Source organism: Diceros bicornis, chromosome 8 (assembly GCF_020826845.1).
Source record: "Diceros bicornis minor isolate mBicDic1 chromosome 8, mDicBic1.mat.cur, whole genome shotgun sequence".
In the NCBI taxonomy this organism is placed as follows: Eukaryota; Metazoa; Chordata; class Mammalia; order Perissodactyla; family Rhinocerotidae; genus Diceros; species Diceros bicornis.
The window spans coordinates 5166342-5191286 of record NC_080747.1 but is presented as its reverse complement, the minus strand read 5'-3'; the positions used below and the strand labels follow the sequence as shown (position 1 = coordinate 5191286).

At 43.5% G+C, this 24945-nt stretch overlaps 1 protein-coding gene across 1 annotated transcript; it reads left to right on the top strand.

Annotated features, from left to right (window-relative positions):
* The first annotated feature begins 2099 nt into the window (after nucleotides 1-2099).
* On the top strand, nucleotides 2100-4759 carry LOC131409283 (MORF4 family associated protein 1 like 2-like). The gene is made up of 2 exons (XM_058546366.1): nucleotides 2100-2512; nucleotides 3820-4759. The coding sequence occupies exon 1, from the start codon at nucleotides 2100-2102 to the stop codon at nucleotides 2457-2459; it is 360 nt and encodes a 119-aa protein (XP_058402349.1). The 3' UTR covers nucleotides 2460-2512; nucleotides 3820-4759.
* The last annotated feature ends 20186 nt before the right edge of the window (nucleotides 4760-24945 follow it).

Sequence of the window (24945 nt, the reverse complement as noted above, 5' to 3'; positions counted from 1 at the left end):
CTTTAGTTCACAAAAAGTTCAGGCTGAATCAGGTATAAACCAGAATGGCTTCCCCATAGACCTAAATATGTAAAAATTTCTTATATCGTGAAGATGGGTGGTGGTGATGGTTGAACAACAGTGTGAATGTATTTAATGCCAATGAATTATACACTTTTAAATGGTTAAAATGATAAACTTTATGTCATGCATACTAACCAGAATTTTAAAAAAAATTTTTTTAAGTAAAATCTTGTGTTTATCAAAGGAACCATAATCAAAGTGAAAAGCTGAGCCATGCACTCTCTGTACTATCATCTCAATTTTTCTGTAAACCTAAAACTGTTCTAAAAAATAGTCTATTTTGAAAAAAAATAATCAAGCCTAAAATTGGGAGAAGATATTTGCAACACACCCCGTGGTTAAAAAAAAAAAAAAAAAAAAAGGAGAGAGAGACTCCAAAATGTATGAAAAGAGAACCCAGAGGAGAATAAGGCTGTGGCAAGGCCTGGAGGGTCTTTATCCATTTTCCCTCATCCTTAAGCTCACAACTGACTTTCTCCTAACTTGACGTAAATGTTGTACAGACTAAGCTTCAAGCCTCCTTTTTAACCAGACTCCTCCTGCACTAGTCTTCTACTGCTGCTGTAACAAATTACCACAAATTTAGCAGCTCAAAACAACACAATTTATCACAGTTCTGAAAGTCAGAAGTCCAGGTTGGCTTAGCAGGTTTCTCTGCTCCGGCTCTGACAAGGCCAAAATCAATGTTTTAGCTGGCTGGACCTTTATGAGGAGGCTCTGGGAAGAATCTGCTTCCAAGCGCATTCAGGGTGTTGGCAGCATCCAGTTCCTTGGGGTTGTAGTACTGAGGTCCCGTTTCCTTGCTGGCTGTCAGCTGGAGACTGCCCTTAGTTCCTAGTGGCCTTTCTCTTGTCCTAGCACGTGGCCACCTGCATCTCTGAACCAGCAGTAATGAGTCAAATCCTCCTCATGCTTTAGATTTGTCCCAAGTCTCCCAGCCAACAAGTTGTGAAACTAAGGTCGGCCTATTACACCTCCCTTGAGGTCTTGGTGCCCAACCCCACTAAGTACAAGTGGGGACAATGAAGCCCAGAGAGCCATCTTCAGGCTATTTTGCCCAAAGTCTCCCAGCCACCATGCTGTGAAGCTAGGATCCAAATCCCAGATCTGTCTAATTCCAACACTTTGCCCTCAACCACCACATTACACAGTCTAATAATACCACTTGCATCTGCCAGGTGCTTTATCAAGTAAGTCTACAATGCACTTTCGCACCCGTTTTCTCACTCAATCTTCTCAATAACCCAGATAGGTATCCCGAAGTGGAACTACTGGCTCCATTTGATCCACTGGAACAGTGAGTCCCAAACTGCAGCACTTGTACAAGCACCAGCTCCCCAGTGTTTCCTGTTACCGTGTCTAGAGCATAAACGTACCCACTTATCCCTTCCAGACAGCACATGTTAGGGTCAAACAAAATGTATCGAGGCCTTGCTGGGCGGCAGGCCCTGGGAGAGATTTGGAGACCCAGCGCCGCAAGGTATTGTTGAGATGCAGCCCTGGGCTTCACGGCCCTAGATGACGGATTTTGGTGTAACTGCATTTCGGGTGTGGAAAAGCCACTTTTGCAACGCTGTGTTGAAACCCATGCCCCGAAAACTTCGTGAGTATGCCGGCCTACGCCGGAAGAGCTAACCCCAACGCCCCCGCAAGGAAGGGCCACAACCAGGAAAGGAGACCAGCGCGCACAACTGCGCATGCGCGGCCCTCCAAAACCCAGACTGAGACCACCACCGGAGAGCGCACGCGCGTTGTAGCTCGGGGTTTTCGCCTGGGGCGTGGACGTAAACGGGTCCCGGTCTGTCGTGAAAGGGGCTGCAAAGAAACTGAGCGCTGGTTGACGGCTGGGGGGCCATCTTGGACGTGGCTTTCGCTATTTTAAGGCGAAAACTTCTGGAAAGTAGTTTTATTAAAAAGTAGACAAAACTCAAGAACCTGTCGCTCGTCACAGTGGCGCTGCCGCCGCGCCCGGCACTCGCTGTCAGCCGGCCGGCCTCTCGGGCGCGGTGACCGGGCCGCGGGGCGGCGGCCGCGCGATGCAGCCCCTGGATGCGGACGAGGAGCGGGAGCCCGAGGAGGACTGGGAGAGGCTCCTGAGCCCCGCGCTCGACGCCGCCCGCCGCGACGTCGCCGCCCTCGAGCGCGAGCACGTGCGCGCGCACGTGCGGGCGCGCAGGAAGCTGCTGGAGATCGAGAGCCTGCTGGACGCCATCACGAGCGAGGTGGAGGCCTCGGAGGAGCGCGCCCTGGAGCCCGGCCGGAGCCCGGGCGCCGAGGCGGAGCAGAGGGTGAGGAAGCTGTGCGAGAAGGTGGAGAAGAAGGCCGCGGAGGCCGCGCTGATGGGGCAGCGGATCGTGGAGCTCCACCGGCAGATCGACGGTTGCGAGTGCCGCTGAGGCCGCGCTAAGATTTTCGCCTAATTAGACACAGTTTCACTCTTTTTACGTTGGTAATTAGAGAAAAGTAATTTGTTTTTTAAAAAAATGAAATGTAGAAGTTATTAGTAGTAGAACAATAAGGGGTGTACACCTGTCAAGTGGCTAAGGGGATTAAACCAAAGAAAACGCCAGGCCATAAAGCAGAATATGGGGAGAGCTGAGCAAAATCTAAGTGTGAAACAGAAGACCATTATTGAGTATTTCTAAATTTTGCTAGGAGTTTGGAGGGTTTCACTTGACCGTTTCTGCAGGAGGTGGCAGTCTGCGTAGTTTTTATCCCAGGAGGATGGATTCTCCCTTAGAGGTGTCAGAGATAAACAAAGCTGGACAGGAGTTCAAGTAGAAAGCATGGATTTTACTGAGTAATACCTGTTGCAATAGGGAAGAGAATCCAGCGTGAACTGCACTGAAATCAACTTCCCCGGAAGAAAAGGCGCCAGGCTTTTTAAAGGCTTCGGTGCTAGGGGAGGGCACTGAAGGGCAAAAGGGGCTCTGGGCCTGTGCCGTCTGGGTTTGCTGATTGGAGCATATGCAGAGGAGAAACAAGCTTCTATCTTTATGACGGGAGCAATGATACAGATTGGTCCAAGGCGCCCACCTGGGTGAGGCCCTTATCCTCCCCCAGAGACTGGGAGTGAGAGGCCAAAGGGATGGTTTCAGGTCCTTGAGGAGACAGTGTGGGGCAGCAGAAGATTTGCATTTCAGGGGGCAGAGAGAGGGTTTATAATTGCAAGCTTTCTAAAGTAACTGCTCCGGCTGGCTCTGTGGCTTAGCGGTTAAGTGCACGCGCTCCGGTGCTGGCGGCCCAGGTTCGGATCCCAGGCGCGCACTGATGCACCACTTCTTCGGCCATGCTGAGGGGGCGTCCCATATACAGCAACTAGAAGGATGTGCAACTATGACGTACAAATATCTACTGGGGTTTTGGGGAGAAAAAGGAGGAGGATTGGGAATAGATGTTAGCTCAGAGCTGGTCTTCCTCAGCAAAAAGAGGAGGATTAGCATGGATGTTAGCTCAGGGCTGATCTTCCTCACAAAGATAAATAAATAAATAAAACTGTTTAAAGTAACTGCTCTGTGAGGGGGGTTCAGGGGCCTGTCTGCCTATCATCAGGTTTTGGTTGAAACAAACAATAAGTTTTCTGGCAACCTGGAGCTTTCCCAGGCAGCCACTTTAGAAGGGGACACTAGAAGCCAAGCTAGAGTTTGGTCAAGTCTCTTAGTACCAGGGTTTGGACGGAGTGGTCCTGTACTCAGGGCTCTTTTGCAGTTCCCACAGGAAACCTTTTGATAGTAAATTCTCCCACTTGTCCAATAGGTCCACCATCAGGCTCTGGTTGACTGGTTGGCTGACACCCTGGAAAAGCTGAAACCTGAGAGCCTTTTGTTTTTGCTTTTCTGTTTTCTGTAAATGGCCTTTCTACATATAACACTAAGTCCTCATATGGTCTATGTAGTGACCATTGTATGCATATAGATTGCCAAATGTATTCAGTTCTGGAAAGAACTTTTACTTGGGAAAGGCTCTCAAGGGAATTTAAATCTAGATTGTAAATTAATGAGTTGGTCATGTTTCTTATTCTTGGGATTTCTCAATATCTTTAAGTTTTGCTGCTTCTTTGCATTTTACTAACTTGTATGTGACCTAATCACTGTGGGAAACCTTGGGACAAGCAAGACACGAGTCATTTGTCAAACAGTGGAGTTGTTGAAAGAGTTCTACCTGCTTCATTGGAAGATGCCGCTGCAAAAGAGTTGGAAGATGGTTTTGTGCACGGTTTGGAACTCTTTGTTTCTCAAAACAAATGAGATTTTCCTCAAATTAAATCGTGTTATTTGGTTATATAACCTCTTGGGAGAGTTGTTTGGACAACCTAATGAAGTCTAATTTGACTTGAAACCTAGAACATGGTTGAGTTCTTATTATTTTGTTTGTGGTTTGATTTAAGGGTCAGCTGCATTGACAGCTCTGCCTAGTGCATTTCAGGCCTTTTGAGTCATAGAAGGAGAGATATCTGCCTCGAAGATCTGGAGAAACAAATCATTGGACCTAAACTGAGCAGAAACAACACTTACTCACAGGGTCAGAAGTTGTCTGGTCAAGCTCGTTAGAATAGCAGACTCAACAGGGATTTGAGGTTAAAACACTATATGTAATAAGTGTCTGCGTAAGACCTAAAACCCATGTATTATATATCTTTACCCAAATAAACCAAAGCCCTTCAACTTTGCTAGGAAAAGACAATAAAAAATGTTTCTCAGGATTATGGTTTTTCCTTCATTGTGGTCGTCATCAAATGTGGTAAACTGCTTGTGGCTTATAAGGCACTCAGTAAGCCCAAAACTGGGAAGGACCAGTAATCCCCAGGCACCGCAGTGGGATTGGGCTGAGGAATGAATGGGCACAATTCTTACAGCAGGAAAGGTTCTCATGGAACCTGCCGCTTCAGGCTTCTGGCTTTAGGACTTGAAGTACATATGATCAAAGTCATTGGCTACGTGGTGTGCTCCAGACCCTGAAGTAGGAATATAGAGATGAGACCTGATGGAGAAGACACATAACAAAGTAAGTAACTCAAGTACAGCGTGCCAAGTGTCATACCTTCAGGTAACTCTGTTGAGGGCATTCTACATGCCAGGTGTTGTTCTGAAATAAAACAATAGAACAGTGTCGCTGCTCTAATGATGCTTTCATTTTAGAGTGGGGAAACTTCAGAGAACACATATATATTGTGATACATTCTGTGGGAAAAAAACATGCACGGTGCTGGTAGGCATATAAGATGCAAGATTTTGGTGGAGAGTGAGCATGCTCTGGACCAGACTGTAGTTGAATCTCAGATGCACTACTGACTGTTCAACCTTTAGCAAGTCTCTTCACCTCACTATACCTGATCTGTAAAGTGGGTATGCTCATAGTACCTACCTCTTAGGGATATTGTGAGAATTAAGAGATTTGATACTATGTAAAGCACTTACAACAGTGCCTAACGTAGTACAAGTACTAGCTGTTATTGGAAATAGAGTGTGAGAGAAAGGACTCAGCAATGACTTGAAGTTTTTTAGCCATAAAACTTAACTAAAATGACTTTAAGGTTTTTAGCCTTAAAATCTTTGGTAAGGTTTCACAACCATATATGCCATGTCTTTTGGAAGCAGTGAGGAGGATGTCAGCTGTGCAGGGGTGCAGACATCTGGAAGCCTTATCAGACAGGTGCTTCTTGAAATGGGCTCTTGGAGGATGAGCAGAATCTCCCAAGGCAGAGGAGAGAAGAAAGGGTGTTCTAGGCATAGGGAACAGTATGAGGAAAGGCCAGGGATTCAGAACTGATACGGTAGGTTTCCGCAATGGGGACAAGTCTGGTGGGTTGGATCATAAACCTTGAAACTACAAAGAGTTATTATTTGTAAAGTTGCACCAGTCCCCCAGAATTCTTGTTTTAAGCTTCTTTGTCATTAAAATCCTTTGATGAAAAAGTTATGTGAGCACAGAAATTGGGATCCATGGAAAGGCTTTGAGCAGGGAAATAGTATACCTATTCACATTTGTGTATCCTTTGGGGTAGCAGCTTTGTGTGGGTATCTCCTATTTGACCTGGGATCAGCAAACTTTTTCTGTAAAAGGCCAGATGGTAAATGTTTTTAGGCCATATGATTTCTGTCTTAACTAGTCATTTCTGCCATTGTAGCTCGAAAACAGCCAGATAATACCTAAACAAATGGTTCTGGTTGTGTTTCCAATAAAACTATTCAAAATAATGAGATGGGCTGGATTTGGCCCATGGGGTGGGCAACAGTCTGCTGATCTCTGAATTAGACTTCCATTGCAGCAAAACATTCTATGAGATGTTTATTAGTTAGCAGGAGGTTCATTAGTGAGTGCTCTTGGGATCAACACATGAGGAAGGGGAAGAAATGGGATGGGCAGAAGGAAAAGTTGAATTGTGGTGAAATCTCAACAGGAATGTTATCCAACTCGTGGGAGTTCTGAAGACTGGTAGCAGCTTCTAAGATGGCCCTCAATGATCCCTGCCACCTGGCATTCATGCTTTTGTAGAATCCCTTTGAGTGTGGGACAGACTTACTGACTCGCTTCTAATGAATAGAATTCTGCAGAAGTGATGGGATGTTGCCTCCAAGGTTGAGCTATCAGAAGACCATGGTTCCATCTTCGACAGCCTCTCTCCCTCTTAGGATTGTTTACCCTGGGGGAAGCCAGTGCCGCGTTGTGTAGCAACCCCGTGTAGAGGCCCATGTCGTGAGGGACCAAAGCCTGGCAACAGCCATGTGAGTGATTTTGGAAGCAGATCCTGCCAGCGTCCCACTCGAGCCTTCAGATGAGACGAAGCAGCCCAGCTGATAGCTTGACTACAACCTCATGAAAAACCCTGAGCTGGAGGCACCCAGCTAAGCTATGCCCAGACCCCTGACCCAGAGAAACTGTAAGACAATAGATGTTTGTTGTTTTAAGCTTCTCAGTTTTGTGGAAATCTGTTACGCAGCAATAGATAACTAAGACAGGTTTGATAACCCTCCAGAGCTGTCCCCCAGTTGGGGCAAAAGGACCGGGCTTTATACATCTTTATGGACCAACCACTGAATGCAAGTACCCCAGGAAGAGTGTCGTGTTGCTGAGTGAGACAGTGCCCTTGAGCTGAGGCAATCTCTGAAAATGACTGCCAGCTCGGGGCTGTCTCCTAGAAGCTCTCACAGCAGCTGGAATATGATCTTCATTCCTGAAGGGAGATCCGAGCCATGTGTCCCACAACTCCCAACTTTATGATGCTCCAGACTGGCCCTGCTCAAGTTCACCAAGGCTTGTAGATGCCTCCAGAGCAGAGACTGGTTTGGATGCTCACATCTCTGGGTTACCCACTTTTCCTTTTCCATTTTTATCCTCTAAGGATTCCACACATTTTTTTTCCAGCTCAGCAGTGCATTTGAACAGAAATCTTAATGTTAAAATTTTATTCGGTTTATAGTTTTTTTCAGGAGGAGATTTTTTAGGATGTCTAATCAATGAATCCCACTAAAATGTAAGCTCCATAGGGGTGGGAATTTTGTTTGTTTGGTTCACTGCTTTGTCTCTAGATATTAGAGTATCTGTTGAATTAAAAACTGCTTTACTGCCTCAGGTGGAAATGAGCAGACTTTTGAGAACAGGCCCTGAAAGGTCTGAGCTGCTGTGGTTTCATTGTAGACCCATGTCCATTCATAGAGAACACCCTACTCCGGGCTCTTTAACTGTGTCTTTCCATCTCTTGGGCTCCAGGACTCCATTGAAACTGGCTAGGGGTATAGTAGTGAAGAGAACAAACCAGGAAAGGTCTTGCCCTTAAGCACATTCCAGCGGATGAGACAGACAACAAGCAAGGGAATCGGTGCCATACTGTCAAGTTGTGCTGCGTGTTCTGAAGAAGTGTGAAGTGGAATCAGAGGTTTGAGACAGTGAAGGAGGGTGCTGTTTCAGGTCTGACGGTCAGGGAAGGCTGGGCTCTGGGGAAGTGGCATCTGAACAGAGACCTGAGTGACGTGAGGAATGACCGGGCAGGGAGGACATGATCTGACTTGTACTTTTGGGGATCATGCTGGATTCTGGTGGAGAGCAGTATAGAGGCGAGCAGAAGATCAGGAGGAGGGGCTGCAGGGAGAGAACGGTGGCCCTGACAGTGGCCCTGGGTGAATTTGAGAGTGATTGGGAAGTGGAGTTGACAGAGGTTGCTTTTGGACTGCATGTGGGCGACAAGGGAAAGTGATCAATGAGCTGGCTTACTGAGGTGGGTGGTGGGACAGGTTCTTGGGAAGGGGAGATGCAGATGGGATAGTCTCCCTGCCCTTGACCCACCTGGGCTTTCCATGGCCACCAGGCCCTGCGTGACCTGGCCCCTGCTATGTCTGACTTCTCCTACCTCCGGTTGAACTCTCTCCAACCACACTGGCCTTATGCTGCCTGTTGAGGGCTTTTATCCTTGCCTGAGTGCTCCACTGCAGCTCAGAGGTGCAGCAGATTCCAGCCGGAAGGGGGTGAAGAAGTGGAAACACTGCATACATGTGACTCCTGAAAAATGGCGGTAGGTAGGTATGGGTTCAAGGGAGGGTCTTCTTTGTTTAAGTGTGTGATGTGAGGCATGTTCTGAGTGCTGGTGGGACTGGGTAGAGGGAGAGATCACTATCTCGGGATGCCCAAAGCCCAGCCAGCACTGAGTCACTCTTCCTCCTCACTGTGCTCCAACACCTCCCTCTCCATCCTTCGCAGAACTGAAGGTCTTTTCTGCCTCTCTCTGGTAACCTGGTCATGCAGCTCGTGGCTCCCCACGAATTCTTACCTCCTGAGCTTTCTCTCTGTGCAGCAAGCAGGAAGTGCAGCACTGCCGTTTCACTATTCTGTCATTTGCTTACAAGCACATGTCATCCCCAGGCCAAAGCCCCCTCACCTCCCTTCTGCACCTCCCCTCCCCAACAAGAGTCCTGGACTTGTGCCAGTCAACCTCTAGACCAGCCGAGGGGCTCCTGCTGTGGCTTATCTTAGGATGCAGTGCCCCCCACAGTTGGCCCTGCCACCGTCTAGGCTACCTCTGTCTTCTCACCAATGCTTCATGGGTGCCCCCCTCTTCTGGATCAACCCAGCTTTTCTTTAAAATTCTTTATGAAATGATGTGGGCTTATGCACCACTGTTCATACCAACATCTTCCCCAGTCCTTCCTGGGATGATAACCTGAAATACTCATAGATGAGAACAGAGCCCCAGCTTTCTGGTTGCATTAGCCGTTTTCTGTTTTCCTGTTTTCTGCTCCACCAGCAGCTTTGGTGAGCCTCGTTCTGAGCCTGTTTGCCCCCTCTGCAGTGCTTTGCTCACAGTTCAGAAGCCCTAGTCTACTTGATTGAGCTCCAGGTGGACGTTGCACCACAATTCAACAATCCCAGGCAGATCCTGCCCCCTGACCCCAAGAGTAACTGCTCGGTTACTCCTGTGGGTGAACCAGTGGGTGGGTAAGTGCAGCCCATCAGCAGAGTGACAGCCCAGTGTCTGGGGACCATTCAGAGGCCCGAGGTTGCTGCAAATCTGTCTTCATTGAGTCTATTCCAGATGAGCGTATGGATTCCTTCCTCTGCTGATCGCCCTTGCTTGTTGTCCCTTTGGTTCCTTGCCCCTTGCCTCAGTTCTTCCTTCAGTGCCGACCCACTCACCTCAGGGCTTAAACCCTAGGAAACTTTGGCTCCTTCACAATGTCTTAACAAAGTCACCCTCCTCCACCAGGGGTGAGGGACAACAGAAAAATGAGGGTATCTCAGGGGGTAAGAAAATCCCGTCCTGTAACAAAACTTTTAATACAGTGAATGAACATGAAGAGGAAGAAGGGAGCCTCAGTAAGACCTGGGGGATGAAGGTGCTGTCACCACATATTTCCTTTAAAAGAAGTCAGGAGTGTTTGAAGGACACCCTCTGAGAGGGGAGGTAGTGCACACAGGAGGGCTTCTGTCCCAAAGATATGGAAAGAACCGGCTTCTCTGTTTATACTGCGTCTCATGCCTGCGTTGCTCCTTCTTCTGTTCTAGGTTGCACATCAGGATGAATAAGTGGAAGGTCACCAGCAAGTTAGGCAGAGAGAAACCAAGGCATATTTTCCCAGGGTTCTTCAGGCTCAGCTTTTCTCATTAGAAATTTTGTCAGAATTTTGCCTCCCCTGATCTCTGCCCCGGTGTTACTTCCGTAAGTATGTTATATTACAAGGTAGTAGGGACTTTGCAGATATAATGAAGTTTACTAATCCATTCACCTTATAATAGGGAGATTATCCTGGATTTTCGAGGTGGGCCCAGGATAATCACATGGACCCTTAAACGCAGAGAGCTGGAGAATAAGAGGTCAGAGAGATTCAAGGCACAGGAAGAATTGCACTGTTGCTGGCTTAACAATGGAGGCAGCCATGTGTCAAGAAAACAAGGACATCAGTCCCACAACCCCCAGGAACTGGATTCTGCCAACAACCTGAATGAGCTTAGAAGAGGTTTCTGGGGCCGGCCCCGTGGCATAGCACTTAATTGTGCGCGCTCTGCTGCTGGTGGCCGGAGTTCGAATCCCAGGCGCGCACTGATGCACTGCTTGTCAGGCCATGCTGTGGTGGCGTCCCATATAAAGTAGAGGAAGATGGGCACAGATGTTAGCCCAGGGCCAGTCTTCCTCAGCAAAAAGAGGAGGATTGACATGGATGTTAGCTCAGGGCTGATCTTCCTCACACACACACACAAAAAAAGAGGTTTCTGCCAGAGCCTCTAGAAACGAATGCAGCCCTGTCTACACCCTGAACAGAGAATCCAGCCATGTGCTAGACTTCTGACTGTAAAAGTGTGAGATTACAGCATTATTCACATAGCCAAGACTTGGAAGCAACCCAAGTGTCCCTCTACTGATGATTGGGTAAAGAAAATGTGGTATATGGGCCGGCCCGGTGGCTTAGCGGTTAAGCGCATGTGCTCCGCTGCTGGCGGCCCGGGTTTGGATCCCGGGTACGCACCGACGCACCGCTTCTCCGGCCATGCTGAGGCCACGTCCCATATACAGCAACCAGAAGGGTGTGCAACTATGACATACAATTATCTGCTGGGGATTTGGGGGAAAAAAATAAATAAATAAAATTAAAAAAGAAAATGTGGTATATATATACCATGGAATACTACTCAGCCATAAAAAAGACAAAATCGTCCCATTTGCAACAACATGGATGGATTTGGAGGGTATTATGTTCAGTGAAATAAGCCAGAAAGAGAAAGACAAACAGTGCATGATTTCACTCATATGTGGAAGATAAACCAACACACAGATAGATAGAACTGTTTGGTGGTTACCAGGGGGTGGGGGGTGGGCACAAGGGGTGGAGGGACGCACTTATATGGTGACTGATAAACAATAATGTACAACAAACATTTCACAATAAAAAAAGAACATTTTTAATTTAAATTTAAATTTATAAAAAGTGTGAGATAATAAATGCATGTTGTTTTAAGCTGCCAAGTTTGTGGTAATTTGTTATACAGCAATACAAAACTAATAGCATTTCATGGCAGAAAGTATATCAGTCCTTTTTCATTGTATCTAGAAGGATAGAGAAGAGACAGGAGCTTCAGGCCTTCACCAAACTGCGACTTCTTGCACTCGGTTCTGGTTATCTTATGTAACAAATCACTTTAAAATTGAATGAGTCAGGAATTTGGAGGGCTCTGATGGGCAGGTTGAGCTCAGGGTCTGGTGGAATTGCTGTCAGATGGTGGCTGGGGCTGGAGTCATCTCGAATGCTTCTTCACTTAACGTGTTTGGTGCCTGGGGCTTGGAAAATTGAAAATATGGGTCTCCTTGGGCATCTCCTCGTCTCACCTTGCTCTCTGCAAATGATCTCTTTGGCATCATGACTTCAGAGTAGTTGGATGTCTTGGAAGCTCCGGGCTCCAAAGCTGTATGTCGCAAAAGAACCAGACAGAAGATGCAGCATTGTTTTTTTTACCTAGCCCTGGAAGTCACATAGCCTCACTTCGGCATACTCTCTTGGTTGAGGTAGTCACAAAGGCCCACCCAGGCTCTGGGAGAGGGGATATAGATTCCAGCTCTTGATAGGGAAGTGGCAAGGTTGTGGAAGAGCATGTAGGACTAGAAATATTGTGATGGCCATCTTCAAAAAATACAGTCTGCCACAGTCCATCCTCTGACCATAACAGTTCACATTCCTTCTTTGTGAAAAACTACACTTACTCTTCTTCCCTGAAGAGCCCCCATCTTACCCCATTACATCATGAGGCTCAGCCCTGAGGTCCAGTGTCTCATCATCTAAATCAGGTCCAAGTGTGGAGGGGGCTCCTCAGGTATAGCTCCTAAGTACTGCTTCTCTTCAAATACAGACCTGTGAACTAATAAGATATCTTATCTGCCCCAACATGCAGTGGTGGGACCGGCATCCTCTAACTGCTATAGACACTTTCAAGCAAAAAGATGGAAAAACAGAAAGCATATAGCAATCACTGGTTGTAGCAATTCTGAAACCCAGCTGGGCCATGTTTCCAGTTCCTCGATTAGGGCTCAGTCTTACTGCTTAGGAATGATTTTCTATGAATCAGGCTTCACCCTCTGGTCTCTCAGTTCCAACCTCTGAAGTATCTTAACTTTCTCATAAAGTGTACTTTGGGATTGCAGCTGAGTAGTTTTTTTAGCTTGCTTCTTGCCTGAAAAAATTTGAGTTTCCAAAATTCCCTTTTCATTTTTTTATTGCCTCTGTCTCCTTTAGGTCAAACTGATATCATTCTTTTTAAAACTTTTGAGTTTCTTATTCATTTACTCATAATTGATTAATAAATATGCCCACAAAAGCCACAGCACAAAACTCATGAGATAAGCCCTTCTCTACCTTGGGCTTCCAGTGATAGTTCCAGGGACAATGCCCTTAAGATTCTCAGAAACCCTGTTGTTTAAAAGAGAAGATCAAGAGTTATGTCAGCATCACAGCAGAGTGAGTTATCCCCTTTGTTTCTCCCCTCTAAGTTACAATCAATCGGGCATCCATTGACCAAAAAAGGGCTCCTTACCAAGCATAACAGGATGCCTAAGAGATCCATGCAACCATACATCTGAAAGTGTGTGGACTAGACCTCCGGGAGGCAGTGGAACTAGGGAAGCAGCCCCCTGCTCCTCCCCCAGCAGTGGCAATCCAAGACACAGATCCTCACACCATCTCGTGTGCCTGCAAACAGGCTGCAGGGGCAGACACAGCATATGCAGCTTAGCCCCTGCCTCTCCCCACCAGCAGTGGTAGGTGGCACACATGCCCTGAGAATTCAGGTCACAGAGCAGAGCTGAATACCCAGCCACTTCCTCCTCCCCCAGCAGTGGCTGGGTCTTTCCAACAGTGGAGAAAGTATACAAACCTTGGATTTTCCCGGCTGAGGCAGGGTGCCCTGACCTGACTTTTCAAAACACACCAGCTTGCCTCGGAGACCAGAGGCTGCATGAGCAAGCAGCAAGACAATCTCTCCCTGCTTAGCCCCTGCTCCACCCAGCACAGTGGCAGGTGCAACCTGCGACCAGAGGCTTCAGGAACCACAGCAGAACTGGTGACCCAGCCACCAGTGGCAACACTGCCAACAACGGCTCTACCACTAGCAGGGGCTGCGTACAAGTACCCAGGTCCATGGGTTCCTGGCAGCAACAGCGACATCTCTGAAGCCAGCACCCCCAGACAACACAGGAGCAGCAGCACAGGTGGGGCACAGGGAAGCAGCATCCGAGCCTGTGGAGAGCCAGTGGGGGAACACATGACCTAGGTGACCCTGGAAGCAGCAGAAGTGCTCACAGCCTGGTAACCCTGGTGGTGACACTTGAGATTGCAGTGACATGCTAAGCATCAAGGCACTGGCAACCTCAGAGGCATAAGCAGCACAAGGAGGGCACTGACGACGCCTCTGGCAGAGGCAGTGGAGGGTGGAAAGTGTAGATTCTCAAATACAACCAGAAGCAGCTCAAAACCAAAGTAACCAAATCCTTATCCAAATAAGAAAGGAGGTTACTACCACAAATGCACCAGCAGAAGATCAACTCATCAAGTACCATGAAGAACTACAGTCACACAGCAAAACAGAAAGAAAATGACAACTCTCCAGAAACCAAACTTGAAGTCACAGAAGATTACACTCTAACTGACAGAATTCAAAATAGCTGTCATGGAGAAACTCAACAAGTTACAAGAAAGCTCAGAAAGACAGTTCAGTGAGCTCAGGAATAAAATTAATGAACAGAATGAGTACTTCACCAAAGAGACTAGAACACTAAAAAAACAACCAAACAGAAATTCTGGAGATGAAGAACACAGTTAATGGGATGAAAAATAAAGCAGAAAGCATTAAAATTAGAGCAGACCAGGGGCCAGCCCGGTGACATAGTGGTTAAGTTCACATACTCTGGGGTTCAGGATAGAGGTCTGGGGTTCACGGGTTCAGATCCTGGGCATGGACCTATGCACAACTCATCAAGCCATGCTGTGGCAGTGTCCCACATACAAAATAGAGGAAGATTGGCACAGATGTTAGCTCAGGGCCAATCTTCCCCACCAAAAAATAAATTAATAATAAAATAAAATAAAAATAGAGCAGACCATATGGAAGATAGAATGAGTGAACTCAAAGATAGAAATCTATAAATGATTCAAGTGGAAGAGGAGAGAGAACAAGATTTTCAAAAAGTGAAAATATTCTACAAGAAATATTGGCCTCAGTTAGGAAAAGTAAGATAAGGGTAATTGACACCCCTGTTATGAGAGGTTCGGGGATTCGATCGGAGACGTAAAAGACACTTTCCACTCCAAACAAATGGACCGAAGGTATATTTTATTATATAGAGGATAGTAAAGGTGACAGTCTGCAAACAGATCCAAATAGGTCAAATATTAAGAGGGAAAAAACATCAGCCCGACTGGAAAGGGAAAACACCCACATCGGCTGAAGAGAAATGACACAAATCAACCAGAAAGAGAAACACCAGGTTGACCAAAAAGAGAACACATCAAATCAATTACTTCATATCAAATCAATTGCTTCACATCAAATCAGTTACTCACAACATCCACGCCCCACTGCCGGGAGAGCTCTGTCAATCGATGCGGCTGGGCAAGGATCACACGTCCTGGGCAAGGCGTCCCTTCCACAGGTGGAACTCTCACCGGGTCTCAGTTTCCAGCAGTTTTTATACCATCAGTAATTTTCAGAGTAAGCAATTACAGAGTTTGCAGAGCAAGCATTTAGTGTTCCCATGTACAAAATGGTTATCAGTGGCGTACGTGCATTGAGCCCCCTGGCTAACATCCCGGCCCAGTAGTTGTGTACGTGCATTGTTCTCTTTGGTTATCGTCCCAGCCCGGCATAGATGGCCAGTCCATCCCGTGCTATGACGCTCCAAGAGCCTTGAAATGTTACAACCTGCAACTCCCTCCGTGAGAGAAGGGCCAGTTCCCACCACGCAGAAAGCAGTTTTTATATTTCTTTTTGTGCTGGTGGCTGTAGGTCAATGGAGTGGCCAAACATGGCTGCACTCATGTCAAGACAACCCTAGAAAGAGAAGAGGGGAAGAAAGGAGAAGAGAGCTTATTCAAAGAAATAATAACTGAGAACTTCCCAAACCTGGGGAAGGAACTGGATATACAAGTACATGAAGCTAATAGGACTCCTAATTATCTCGATGCAAAAAGACCTCCAAGGCATATAATATTAAAAATATTAAAACTGTCGAAAGTTAATGACAAAGAAAGAATATTAAGGGCAGCCAGACAGAAGAAAATAACTTACAACAGAACCCCCACCAGGCTTTCACTGGATTTCTCAACAGAAACTCTACAGGCTAGGAGAGAGTGGAATGATATATTCAAAATATTGAAAGAAAAAAACCTATCAGCCAAGAATACTCTATCCAGCAAAGTTATCCTTCAGATATGAAGGAGAAATAAAAGCTTTCCCAGACAAACAAAAGCTGAGGGAATTCATCGCCACTAGACCTGCCTTACAAGAAATGTTGAAAGGAGCCCTCCTACCTGAAACAAAAAGGCAAAGGTATACAAGGCTTTGAGCAAGGTGACAAATAGAATCAGAAAATTGCAAGTCTATATCAGAATAGGTTACTTTAATTATAACATAAAGGATAAAGGAAAAGAGAGCATCAATAATAACTATAACCACTTCAATTTGGTCACAAACTCACAACACAAAAAAGAAGGATTTATGACAAGAAAAACATAGAAGGGGAAGAGGACAAGGATGGAACCTACATAGGCTAATGGATATGGGTATCAGATAAAGGACTATCTCATCTATGAAATGTTTTATACAAACCTCATAACAAAACAAAACAGAAAATCAGAGCTGGATCACAAATCGTAAATTTAAAAAATGAGAAAAACATCACAGAAAACCACCAAACTGAAAGGGTAGACAAAAATACAAGGAAAAAGAAACAATGGAATTATTGAATAAGCAGAAAACCATAGATAAAATGGCAGTATTAAGCCCTCATATGTCAGTAATCACTCTAAATGTAAATGAGTTGAATTCAACAATCAAAAGACACAGAGTGGCTGGAAGGATTGAAAAAAAAAAAGACCCAAAAATATGCTGCCTCCAGGAGACACATCTCAGCTCTAAAGACAAACACAGGCTCTGAGTGAAGGGATAGAAGATGATACTCCAAGCAAATGGCCACCAAAAGAAATCAGGTGCAGCTATACTTATATACTTAGATAACAGACTTCAAGACAAAAAAAGATAACAAGAGACAAAGATGGACATTATATAATGATAAAAGGGACATTCCACCAAGAAGACATAACACTTATTAATAAATATGCACCTAACACAAGAGCACCAAAGTATATAAAGCAACTATTAACAGACCTAAAGGGAGAAATTGACAGCAACACAGTAATAGTAGGGGACTTTAACACCCCATTTACATCAATGGATAAACATCCAGACAGAAAGTCAACAAGGACACAGTGACCTTAGATGTAACACTAGACCAGATGGACTTAATAGATATATATAGAACATTCCATCCAAAAGCAGCAGAATACACAATCTTCTCAAGTGCACATGGAACATTCTGAAAGAGACTGTATGTTGGGAAACAAAACAAGCTTCAATAAATTTAAGAAGATTGAAATTACATCAAGCATCTTTTCTGACCACAATAGTATGAAGCTAAAGATCGACTACAAGAAAAAAGCTGAAGAGTCACAAATATGTGAAGAGTAAACAACATGCCACTGAACAACTATTGGATCAAAGGAGAAAACAAAAAATACCTGGAAGCAAACAAAAATAAAAACACAACATACTGAAACCTATAGGATAAAGCAAAAGCGGTAATAAGAGGGATGTTTATAGCAATACAGCCCTACCTGAAGAAACAAGAAAAATCTCAAATGAACAATTCTAACACTATACCTAAAAGAACTAGAAAAAGAAGGACAAACAAAGCCCAAAGTCAGTAGAAGGAAGGAAATAATAAAAATCAGCAGAAATAAATGAAATAGGGACTAAAAAATTAATAGAAAGAATCAATGAAACTAAGAGCTGGTTCTTTGAAAACATAAACAAAATAGACAAACCCTTAAGAAAAGAAAAACCCACTAAGAAAAAAGAAAAAAAAAGAGAAGAAAAAGAGAAGGCTCAAATAAAATCAGAAAAGAAAGAGGACAAATTACAATGGATGCAACAGAAATACAAAGGATTATAAGAGAATACTGTGCAAAGCTAAGCACCAAAAAACTGGATAACCTAGAAGAAATAGATAGATTCTTAGAATCATACAACCTCCCAAAACTGAATCAAGAAGAAATAGAAAATATGAATAGGCTAATCACAAGTAAAGAGATTGAAAGAGTAATCAAAAACCTCCCAAAAAACAAACGTCCAGGACCAGATGGCTTCTCTAGTGAATTCCCCCAAACATTAAAAGAAGACTTAATACCTATCCTTCTCAAACTCTTACAAAAAAATGAAGAGGATGGGACACTTCCTAACTCATTTTATGAGGCCAACATGACACTGATACCAAAACCAGACAAGGACAACACAAAAAAGGAAAATTACAGGCCAGTTATTACTGATGAACATAGATGCAAAAATCCTCAGCAAAATATTAACAAGTTAAATGCAACAATACATTAAAAGGATCATACGCCACGATCAAGTGGGATTTATTCCAAGGATGCAGGGATGGTTCAACATCTGCAAATGAATCAATGTGATACACCACGTTAACAAAATGGGGAATAAAAATCACATGATCATCTCAATAGATGCAGAGAAAGCATTTGACAAGATACAGCATCCATTTATGATAAAAAACTCTGAATAAAATGGGTATAGAAGGAAAGTACCTCAAGTACCTCAAAGTACCTCAATAAGAAAGGCCATATATGACAAACCCAAAGCCAGCATCATACTCAACAGTGAAAAACTGAAAGCTATTCCTTTGAGAACAGGAACAAGACAAGAATACCCACTTTCGCCATTCTTGTTCAACATAGTATTGGAAGATTTAGCCAGAGCAATTAGGCAAGAAAACGAAATAAAAGTCATCCAAATTGAAAAGGAAGGGGATTTCTGGGAAGATGGTGACATAGGATGACTCTGAACCCACCTCCTCCCATGGACACAATGATTTTAAAGCCAATCTTGGAACAATTACCCCTGAAAGAGAACTGAAAACTGGATAAAAAGAACCCACACAACAAGGGATGGTGCTGACTGAGGTGGAAGAGCAAGAAATTCTTTTTTGGAGGAGAAAAAGTCACATTCTAACTGCAGTGCTTCACGGCCAGGAGCAATCTTAAAGTACAAAGCTTTTCCTGGCGGAGTGGGAGATCTGAGTGGGAGAGCTTTGCCACAATAGGCAGCTGTTGGACTCAGCAAGACTGAGACAAGTGTCATAATATCTGGCTTTGTTGGCTATTAACAACAAGTGGGATTACCCCCAGAAAAGCTATCAGACATAAAGGAAAGAAAAGCCTGCTCTTAAAGGGCCCACGCAAAAATTCACCCATTTCAGAAGGCAACCTAAAATCACCAAAAAGAAAGGTGCACGGTTTGGTGAAAAGGGACGCATTTGATAGGCTCTGGGCACATCTCAGTGAGAGGTGGGACCTCCCCAGGCTGAGACCACCTCCCCAGAGACTGAGACATTGGTGGCAGCCATTATTGTGACCTAGTACAAGTGTGCTGACACAGACACTGGCAGATGCCACTGGAGTTCTTCCTTTGGCTTCTTAGCACAGGGCTCTGCCCCACCCCCAAGAGCACCGATTTAGCTCAGCCAGGGCAGGCAGCCCTCCCTAGGGACTGGCCCCACCCAAAAGCAAGCCCTCAGGCAACTTGTGGGCCCACATAGGCCGAGTATGTGGGGGTTCTGCAGTGGGGTGAGTGGGTCTGCCTCTGCAAGGCAGGGCACACATGAGGGGCAGGGCATGTGCAAGGGGCAGGCCTGCATTGGCAGAGTGGGTGGGGCCTCTTCAGTGGAGATAGTGGGCCAGCTTCAGTGGGTCAGGGTATGCGCATGGGGCAAGACTGTGTTGACAGGGTGTGTGGGCCTGTGGGTAGTGGGGCTTGTCAACTGCAGCAGACTTGTGCTTCTCAAACAACCACAGAGGGGATTGGCCCCAGCTTCCAACGCCTGAAACAATTGTGTCCTGCCACGCCTGGGGCCGGTCCCACCCAGCTGCACTCCTGAGATAGCTGAGAACAAACTTGCAGTCCTGAGGCCTACAGCAATTGTAAGCCCCTGAGGCTAGCAACCAGCTATGCTGGGGGCCTACTCACTTAACAGAAAAACTGCAGGAGGAATGTGCCATTAGACCTTCCAGCCAAATGTGCTGGGGCTCCCCACACCAGACTAAGTGACTAGAGGTACCATAACAGCCACATGCAGCTGAGCATTACAACCAGCCTTCCAGGGGGGCCACCTAGTCTCCCCATGCACCTGCAGCAAGAAGAACCCTGCCACAATGGAAGGACATATGTAGCCCACACAGGGGACATTCCTGGAACATTTGGAACTGGTGACAAGAGGGAAGCACACTGCTGGGCCTCATAAGGCATCTATCTGTTAAGTCCACCTCTCTAAGATCGAGAGATGTAGCTGATCTACCTAATACATAGATATAAGCATAGCACAGAGAAAGAGGCAAAATGAGGAGACAAAGGTATATGTTCCAAATAAGGGAAAAGGACAAATCCTCAGAAAAAGAACTAAATGAAACAGATAAACAATCTACCCAATAAAGAGTACAAACTAATAGTCATAAGGATGCTTAGTGATCTTGGGAAAAGAATGGATGAATTCAGTGAGAACTTCAACAAAGAACTGGAAAATATAAAAAAAAAATCAGAAATGAAGAATACAATGATGGAAATGAGAAATTCAGTGAAAAATTCACTAGAGAGACTCAATAGCAGAGTAGATGATACAGAAGAATGGATTGGTGAGCTGGATGAAAGATTAGAGGAAATCACCCAAGCTGAACAGATAAAAGAAAAAAGAATTAAAGAGAACAAGGACAGTCTAAGGGACTTCTGGGACAACATCAGGCACACTAACATCCATGTTATAGATGTCCCAGAAGGAGCAGAGAGAGATAAAGGGGCAGAGAGACTATTTGAAGAAATAATAGCTGAAAACTTTCCTAACCTAAGAAAGGAAACAGACATACAGGTACAGGAAGCACAGAGAGCACCAAACAAGATAAATCCAAAGAGGCCCACACCAAGAGATATTATAATTAAAATGTCAAGAATTAAAGATAAAAAGAGTATCCTAAAATCTGCAAGAGAAAGGCAACATACAAAGGAAACCCTGTAAGGCTATCAGCTGACTTCTCAGCACAAACCTTACAGGCTAGAAGAGAGTGGCATGATATATTTAAAGAGCTGAAAGGAAGAAACCTACAGCCAAGAATACTGTACCTGGCAAGGTTATCATTCAGAACGGAAGGAGAGATGAAGAGTTTTCCAGACAAGCAAAAACTAAAGTAGTTTATCACCAATAAACCAGTCTTACAAGAAATGCTAAAAGGACTTACTTAAGTGGAAAAGAAAAGACCACAAATAGGAATAAGAAAATTATCAAAAATAAATAAAATCACTGGTAAAGGCAAATATACAGTAAAGGTAGCAGATGAACCACCTATGAAGCTAATATGAAGGTCAAAAGACAAAAGTGCTAAAATTATCTATTTCCATGATGAGAGGGTAATAGATACACATGCACAAAAAAAGAGGTTAGATATGATATCAAAAACATAAAATGTGGAAGGAGAGGGGTAAAAGATGCTTTTAGCAAGAGGTCAAACTTAAGAGACTATCAACTTAATATAGATTGCTATATCCATAGGTTATTATATGTGAAATTCTTGGTAATCACAAACCAGAAACATATAATAAATACACAAAAAATTAAGAGAAAGGAACCCAAACATAATACTAATGAAAGCCATCAAACCACAACGGAAGAGAGCAAGAGAAGAAGAAAAGAACAGAGAAGAACTACTAAAACACCCAGAAAAAAAGTAATATAATGGCAATAAGTACATACTTGTCAATAGCTAGTTTAAATATCAATGGACTAAATTCTTCAATCAAAAGACATAGGGTGGCTGATTGGATAAAAAAAACAAGACCCAGGGCTGGCCCCATGGCCTAATGGTTAATATTGGCGTTTTCTGCTTCAGCAGTCTGGGTTCGGTTCCCTGGTATGGACCTACATCACTTGTCGGAGGCCATGCTGTGACAACGACCCACATACAAAGTAGAGGAAGATTGGCACAGATGTTAGCTCAGGGTGAATCTTCCTCAAGCCAAGAGAGGAAGATTGGCAACAGATGTTAGCTCAGGGCAAATCTTCCTCAGCAAATAAACAAGACCCATATATATGCTGCATACAAGAGACAAACTTCATACCTAAAAACACTCACAAACTGAAAGTGAAGGGATGGAACAAGATACTCCATGCAAATGCAATGAATAAAAGCTGGGGTAGCAAGACTTACATCAGACAAAATAGACTTTAAAACAAAAACTGTAAAAAGAGACAAGGGCACTACCTAATGATAAAGGGAATAATCCAACAAGAGGATATAACACTTGTAAATATCTATGCAGCCAACATAGAGTACCTACATATATAAAGCAATTATTAACAGACATAAAAGGAGAAATAGACAATAAAATAATAATAGTAGGGAACTTTAACACTCCACTTATACCAATGGATAGATCATCCAAACAGAAGATCAATAAGGAAACATTGGCCTTAAATGACACATTATACCAGATGGACTCAGTAGATATATACAGAACATTCCGGCCACAAACCACAGAGTACACATTCTTTTCAAATGCACATGGAACATTCTCCAGGATAGATCACATGTTAGGCTACAAAACAAGTCTCGATAAATTTAACAAGATTGAAATAATACCAAGCATCTTTTCTGACCACAATGGTATGAAACTAGAAATCAACTACAGGAAGAAAATCAGAAAAGCCACAAATATGTGCAGATTAAATAAAATGCTGCTGAACAATGATGGAGTCAATGAAGAAAAAAAGGAGAAATCTAAAAATATCTGGAGACAAGTGAAAATGAAAATACAACATGCAAAAAGTTATGGAGTACAGCAAAAGTGGTTCTAAGATGGAAATTTATAGCAATACAGGCCTATCTCAACAAATAAGAAAAATCTCAAATAAACGATCTAACAGTGCACCTAAAAGAACTGGAAACAGAAGAAGAAACACAGCCCAAAATCAGTAGAAGGAAGGAAATAATAAAAATCAGAGCAGAAATAAATGAAATAGAGACTAAAGAGAAAAGAAAAAATCAATGAAACTAAGAGCTGATTTTTTGAAAAGATAAACAAAATTGACAAACCTTTAGTAAACTCACCAAGATAAAAAGAGAGAAGACTCAAAGAAATAAAATCCGAAATGAAAGAGGAGAAATTACAACAGACATCTCAGAAATACAAAAGATTGTAAAAGAATACTATGAAAAGATATATGCCAACAAATTGGATAATCTAAAAGAAATGGATAAATTCTTAGAATCAAACAACCTTCCAAAACTGAATTAAGGAGAAATAGAAAATCTGAATGGACCAATCACCAGTAAGGAGATCGAAACAGTAATCAAAAACCTCCCAAAAAATAAAAGTCCAGGACCAGACAGCTTCCCTGGTGAATTCTACCAAACAGTCAAAGAAGACTTAATACTTATCCTTCTCAAACTCGTCAAAAAATTGAAGATGAAGGGAAGCTTCCTAACTCATTCTACAAGGCCAACATTACCCTGATATCAAAACCAGACAAGGACAACACAAGAAAAGATTACAGGCTAGTATCACTGATGAACATAGATGCAAAAATCCTCAAATACTGGCAAATTAAATACAATACATTAAAAAGATCATCCACCATTTTCAAGTGGGATTTATTCCAGGGATGCAGGGATGGTTCAACATCCACAAATCAATCGACATGATACACCACATTAACAAAATGAAGAAGAAAAATCACATGATCATCTCAATAGATGCAGAGAAAGCATGTGACAAAATACAGCATCCACTTATGATAAAAACTCTGAATATAATGGGTATAGAAGGAAAGTACCTCAACATACTAAAGGCCATATATGACAAACCCACAGCCAATATCATACTCAATGGAGAAAAACTGAAAGCTATCCCTCTAAAAACGGGAACCAGACAAGCATACCCACTTTCACCACTCTTATTTAACCTAGTACTGGAAGTCCTAGCCAGAGGAAGCCGGCAAGAAAAAGAAATAAAAGGGATCCAAATTGGAAAGGAAGAAGTGGAACTGTTGCTATTTGCAGATGACATGATTTTGTATATAGAAAACTCTAAAGAATCCACCAAAAAACTTTTAGAAATAATAAATGAATACAGTAAAGTTGCAGGATACAAAATCAACATACAAAAATCAGTTGTGTTTCTGTACACTAACAACGAAGTAGCAGAAAGAGAAATTAAGAATACAATCCCATTTATAATTGCAACAAAAAGGATAAAATACCTAGGAATAAATTTAACCAAAGAGATGAAAGAAAACTGTACACTGAAAACTATAAAACATTGTTCAAACAAATTGAAGAAGACACAAAGAAATGGAAAGATATTACATGATCATGGATTGGAAGAATTAACATAGTTTAGATGTCCATACTTCCTAAAGCAATCTACAGATTCAATGCAATCCCTATCAAAATTACAATGACATTTTTCACAGAAATAAAACAAAGAATCCTAAAACTTATGTGGAACTGCAAAAGACCCCAAATAACCAAAGCAATCCTGAGAAAAAAGAACAAAGCTGGAGGTATCACACTACCTGATTTCAAAATATACTACAAAACTATAGTAATCAAAACAGCATGGTACTAGCACAATAACAGACACACAGATCAATGGAACAGAATTGAGATCCCAGAAATAAACGCACACATCTCTTGCCAGCTAATCTTCAACAAAGGAGCCAAGAACATACAGTGGAGAAAGGAAAGTCTCTTCAATAAATGGTGTTGGGAAAATTGGACAGCCACATGCAAAATATACTTGAAAATATGCTGCTAAGACCAATGTCAAAGAGTGTACTGCCTTGATTTTCTTCTAGAAGTTTTATAGTTTCAAGTCTTACATTCAACAACAAACAAACACATAGAGACAGAGATTGGATTGGTGCTTACCAGAGGGGAATGAGGGAGGGAGGAGAGCAAAAAGATGTGGTTAGGTACATGTGGATGGTGATGGATAGTAATTAGTCTTTGGGTGGTGAACATGATGTAATCTACACAGAATCAAAATATAATTATGTAAACCTGAAATTTATATAATTGT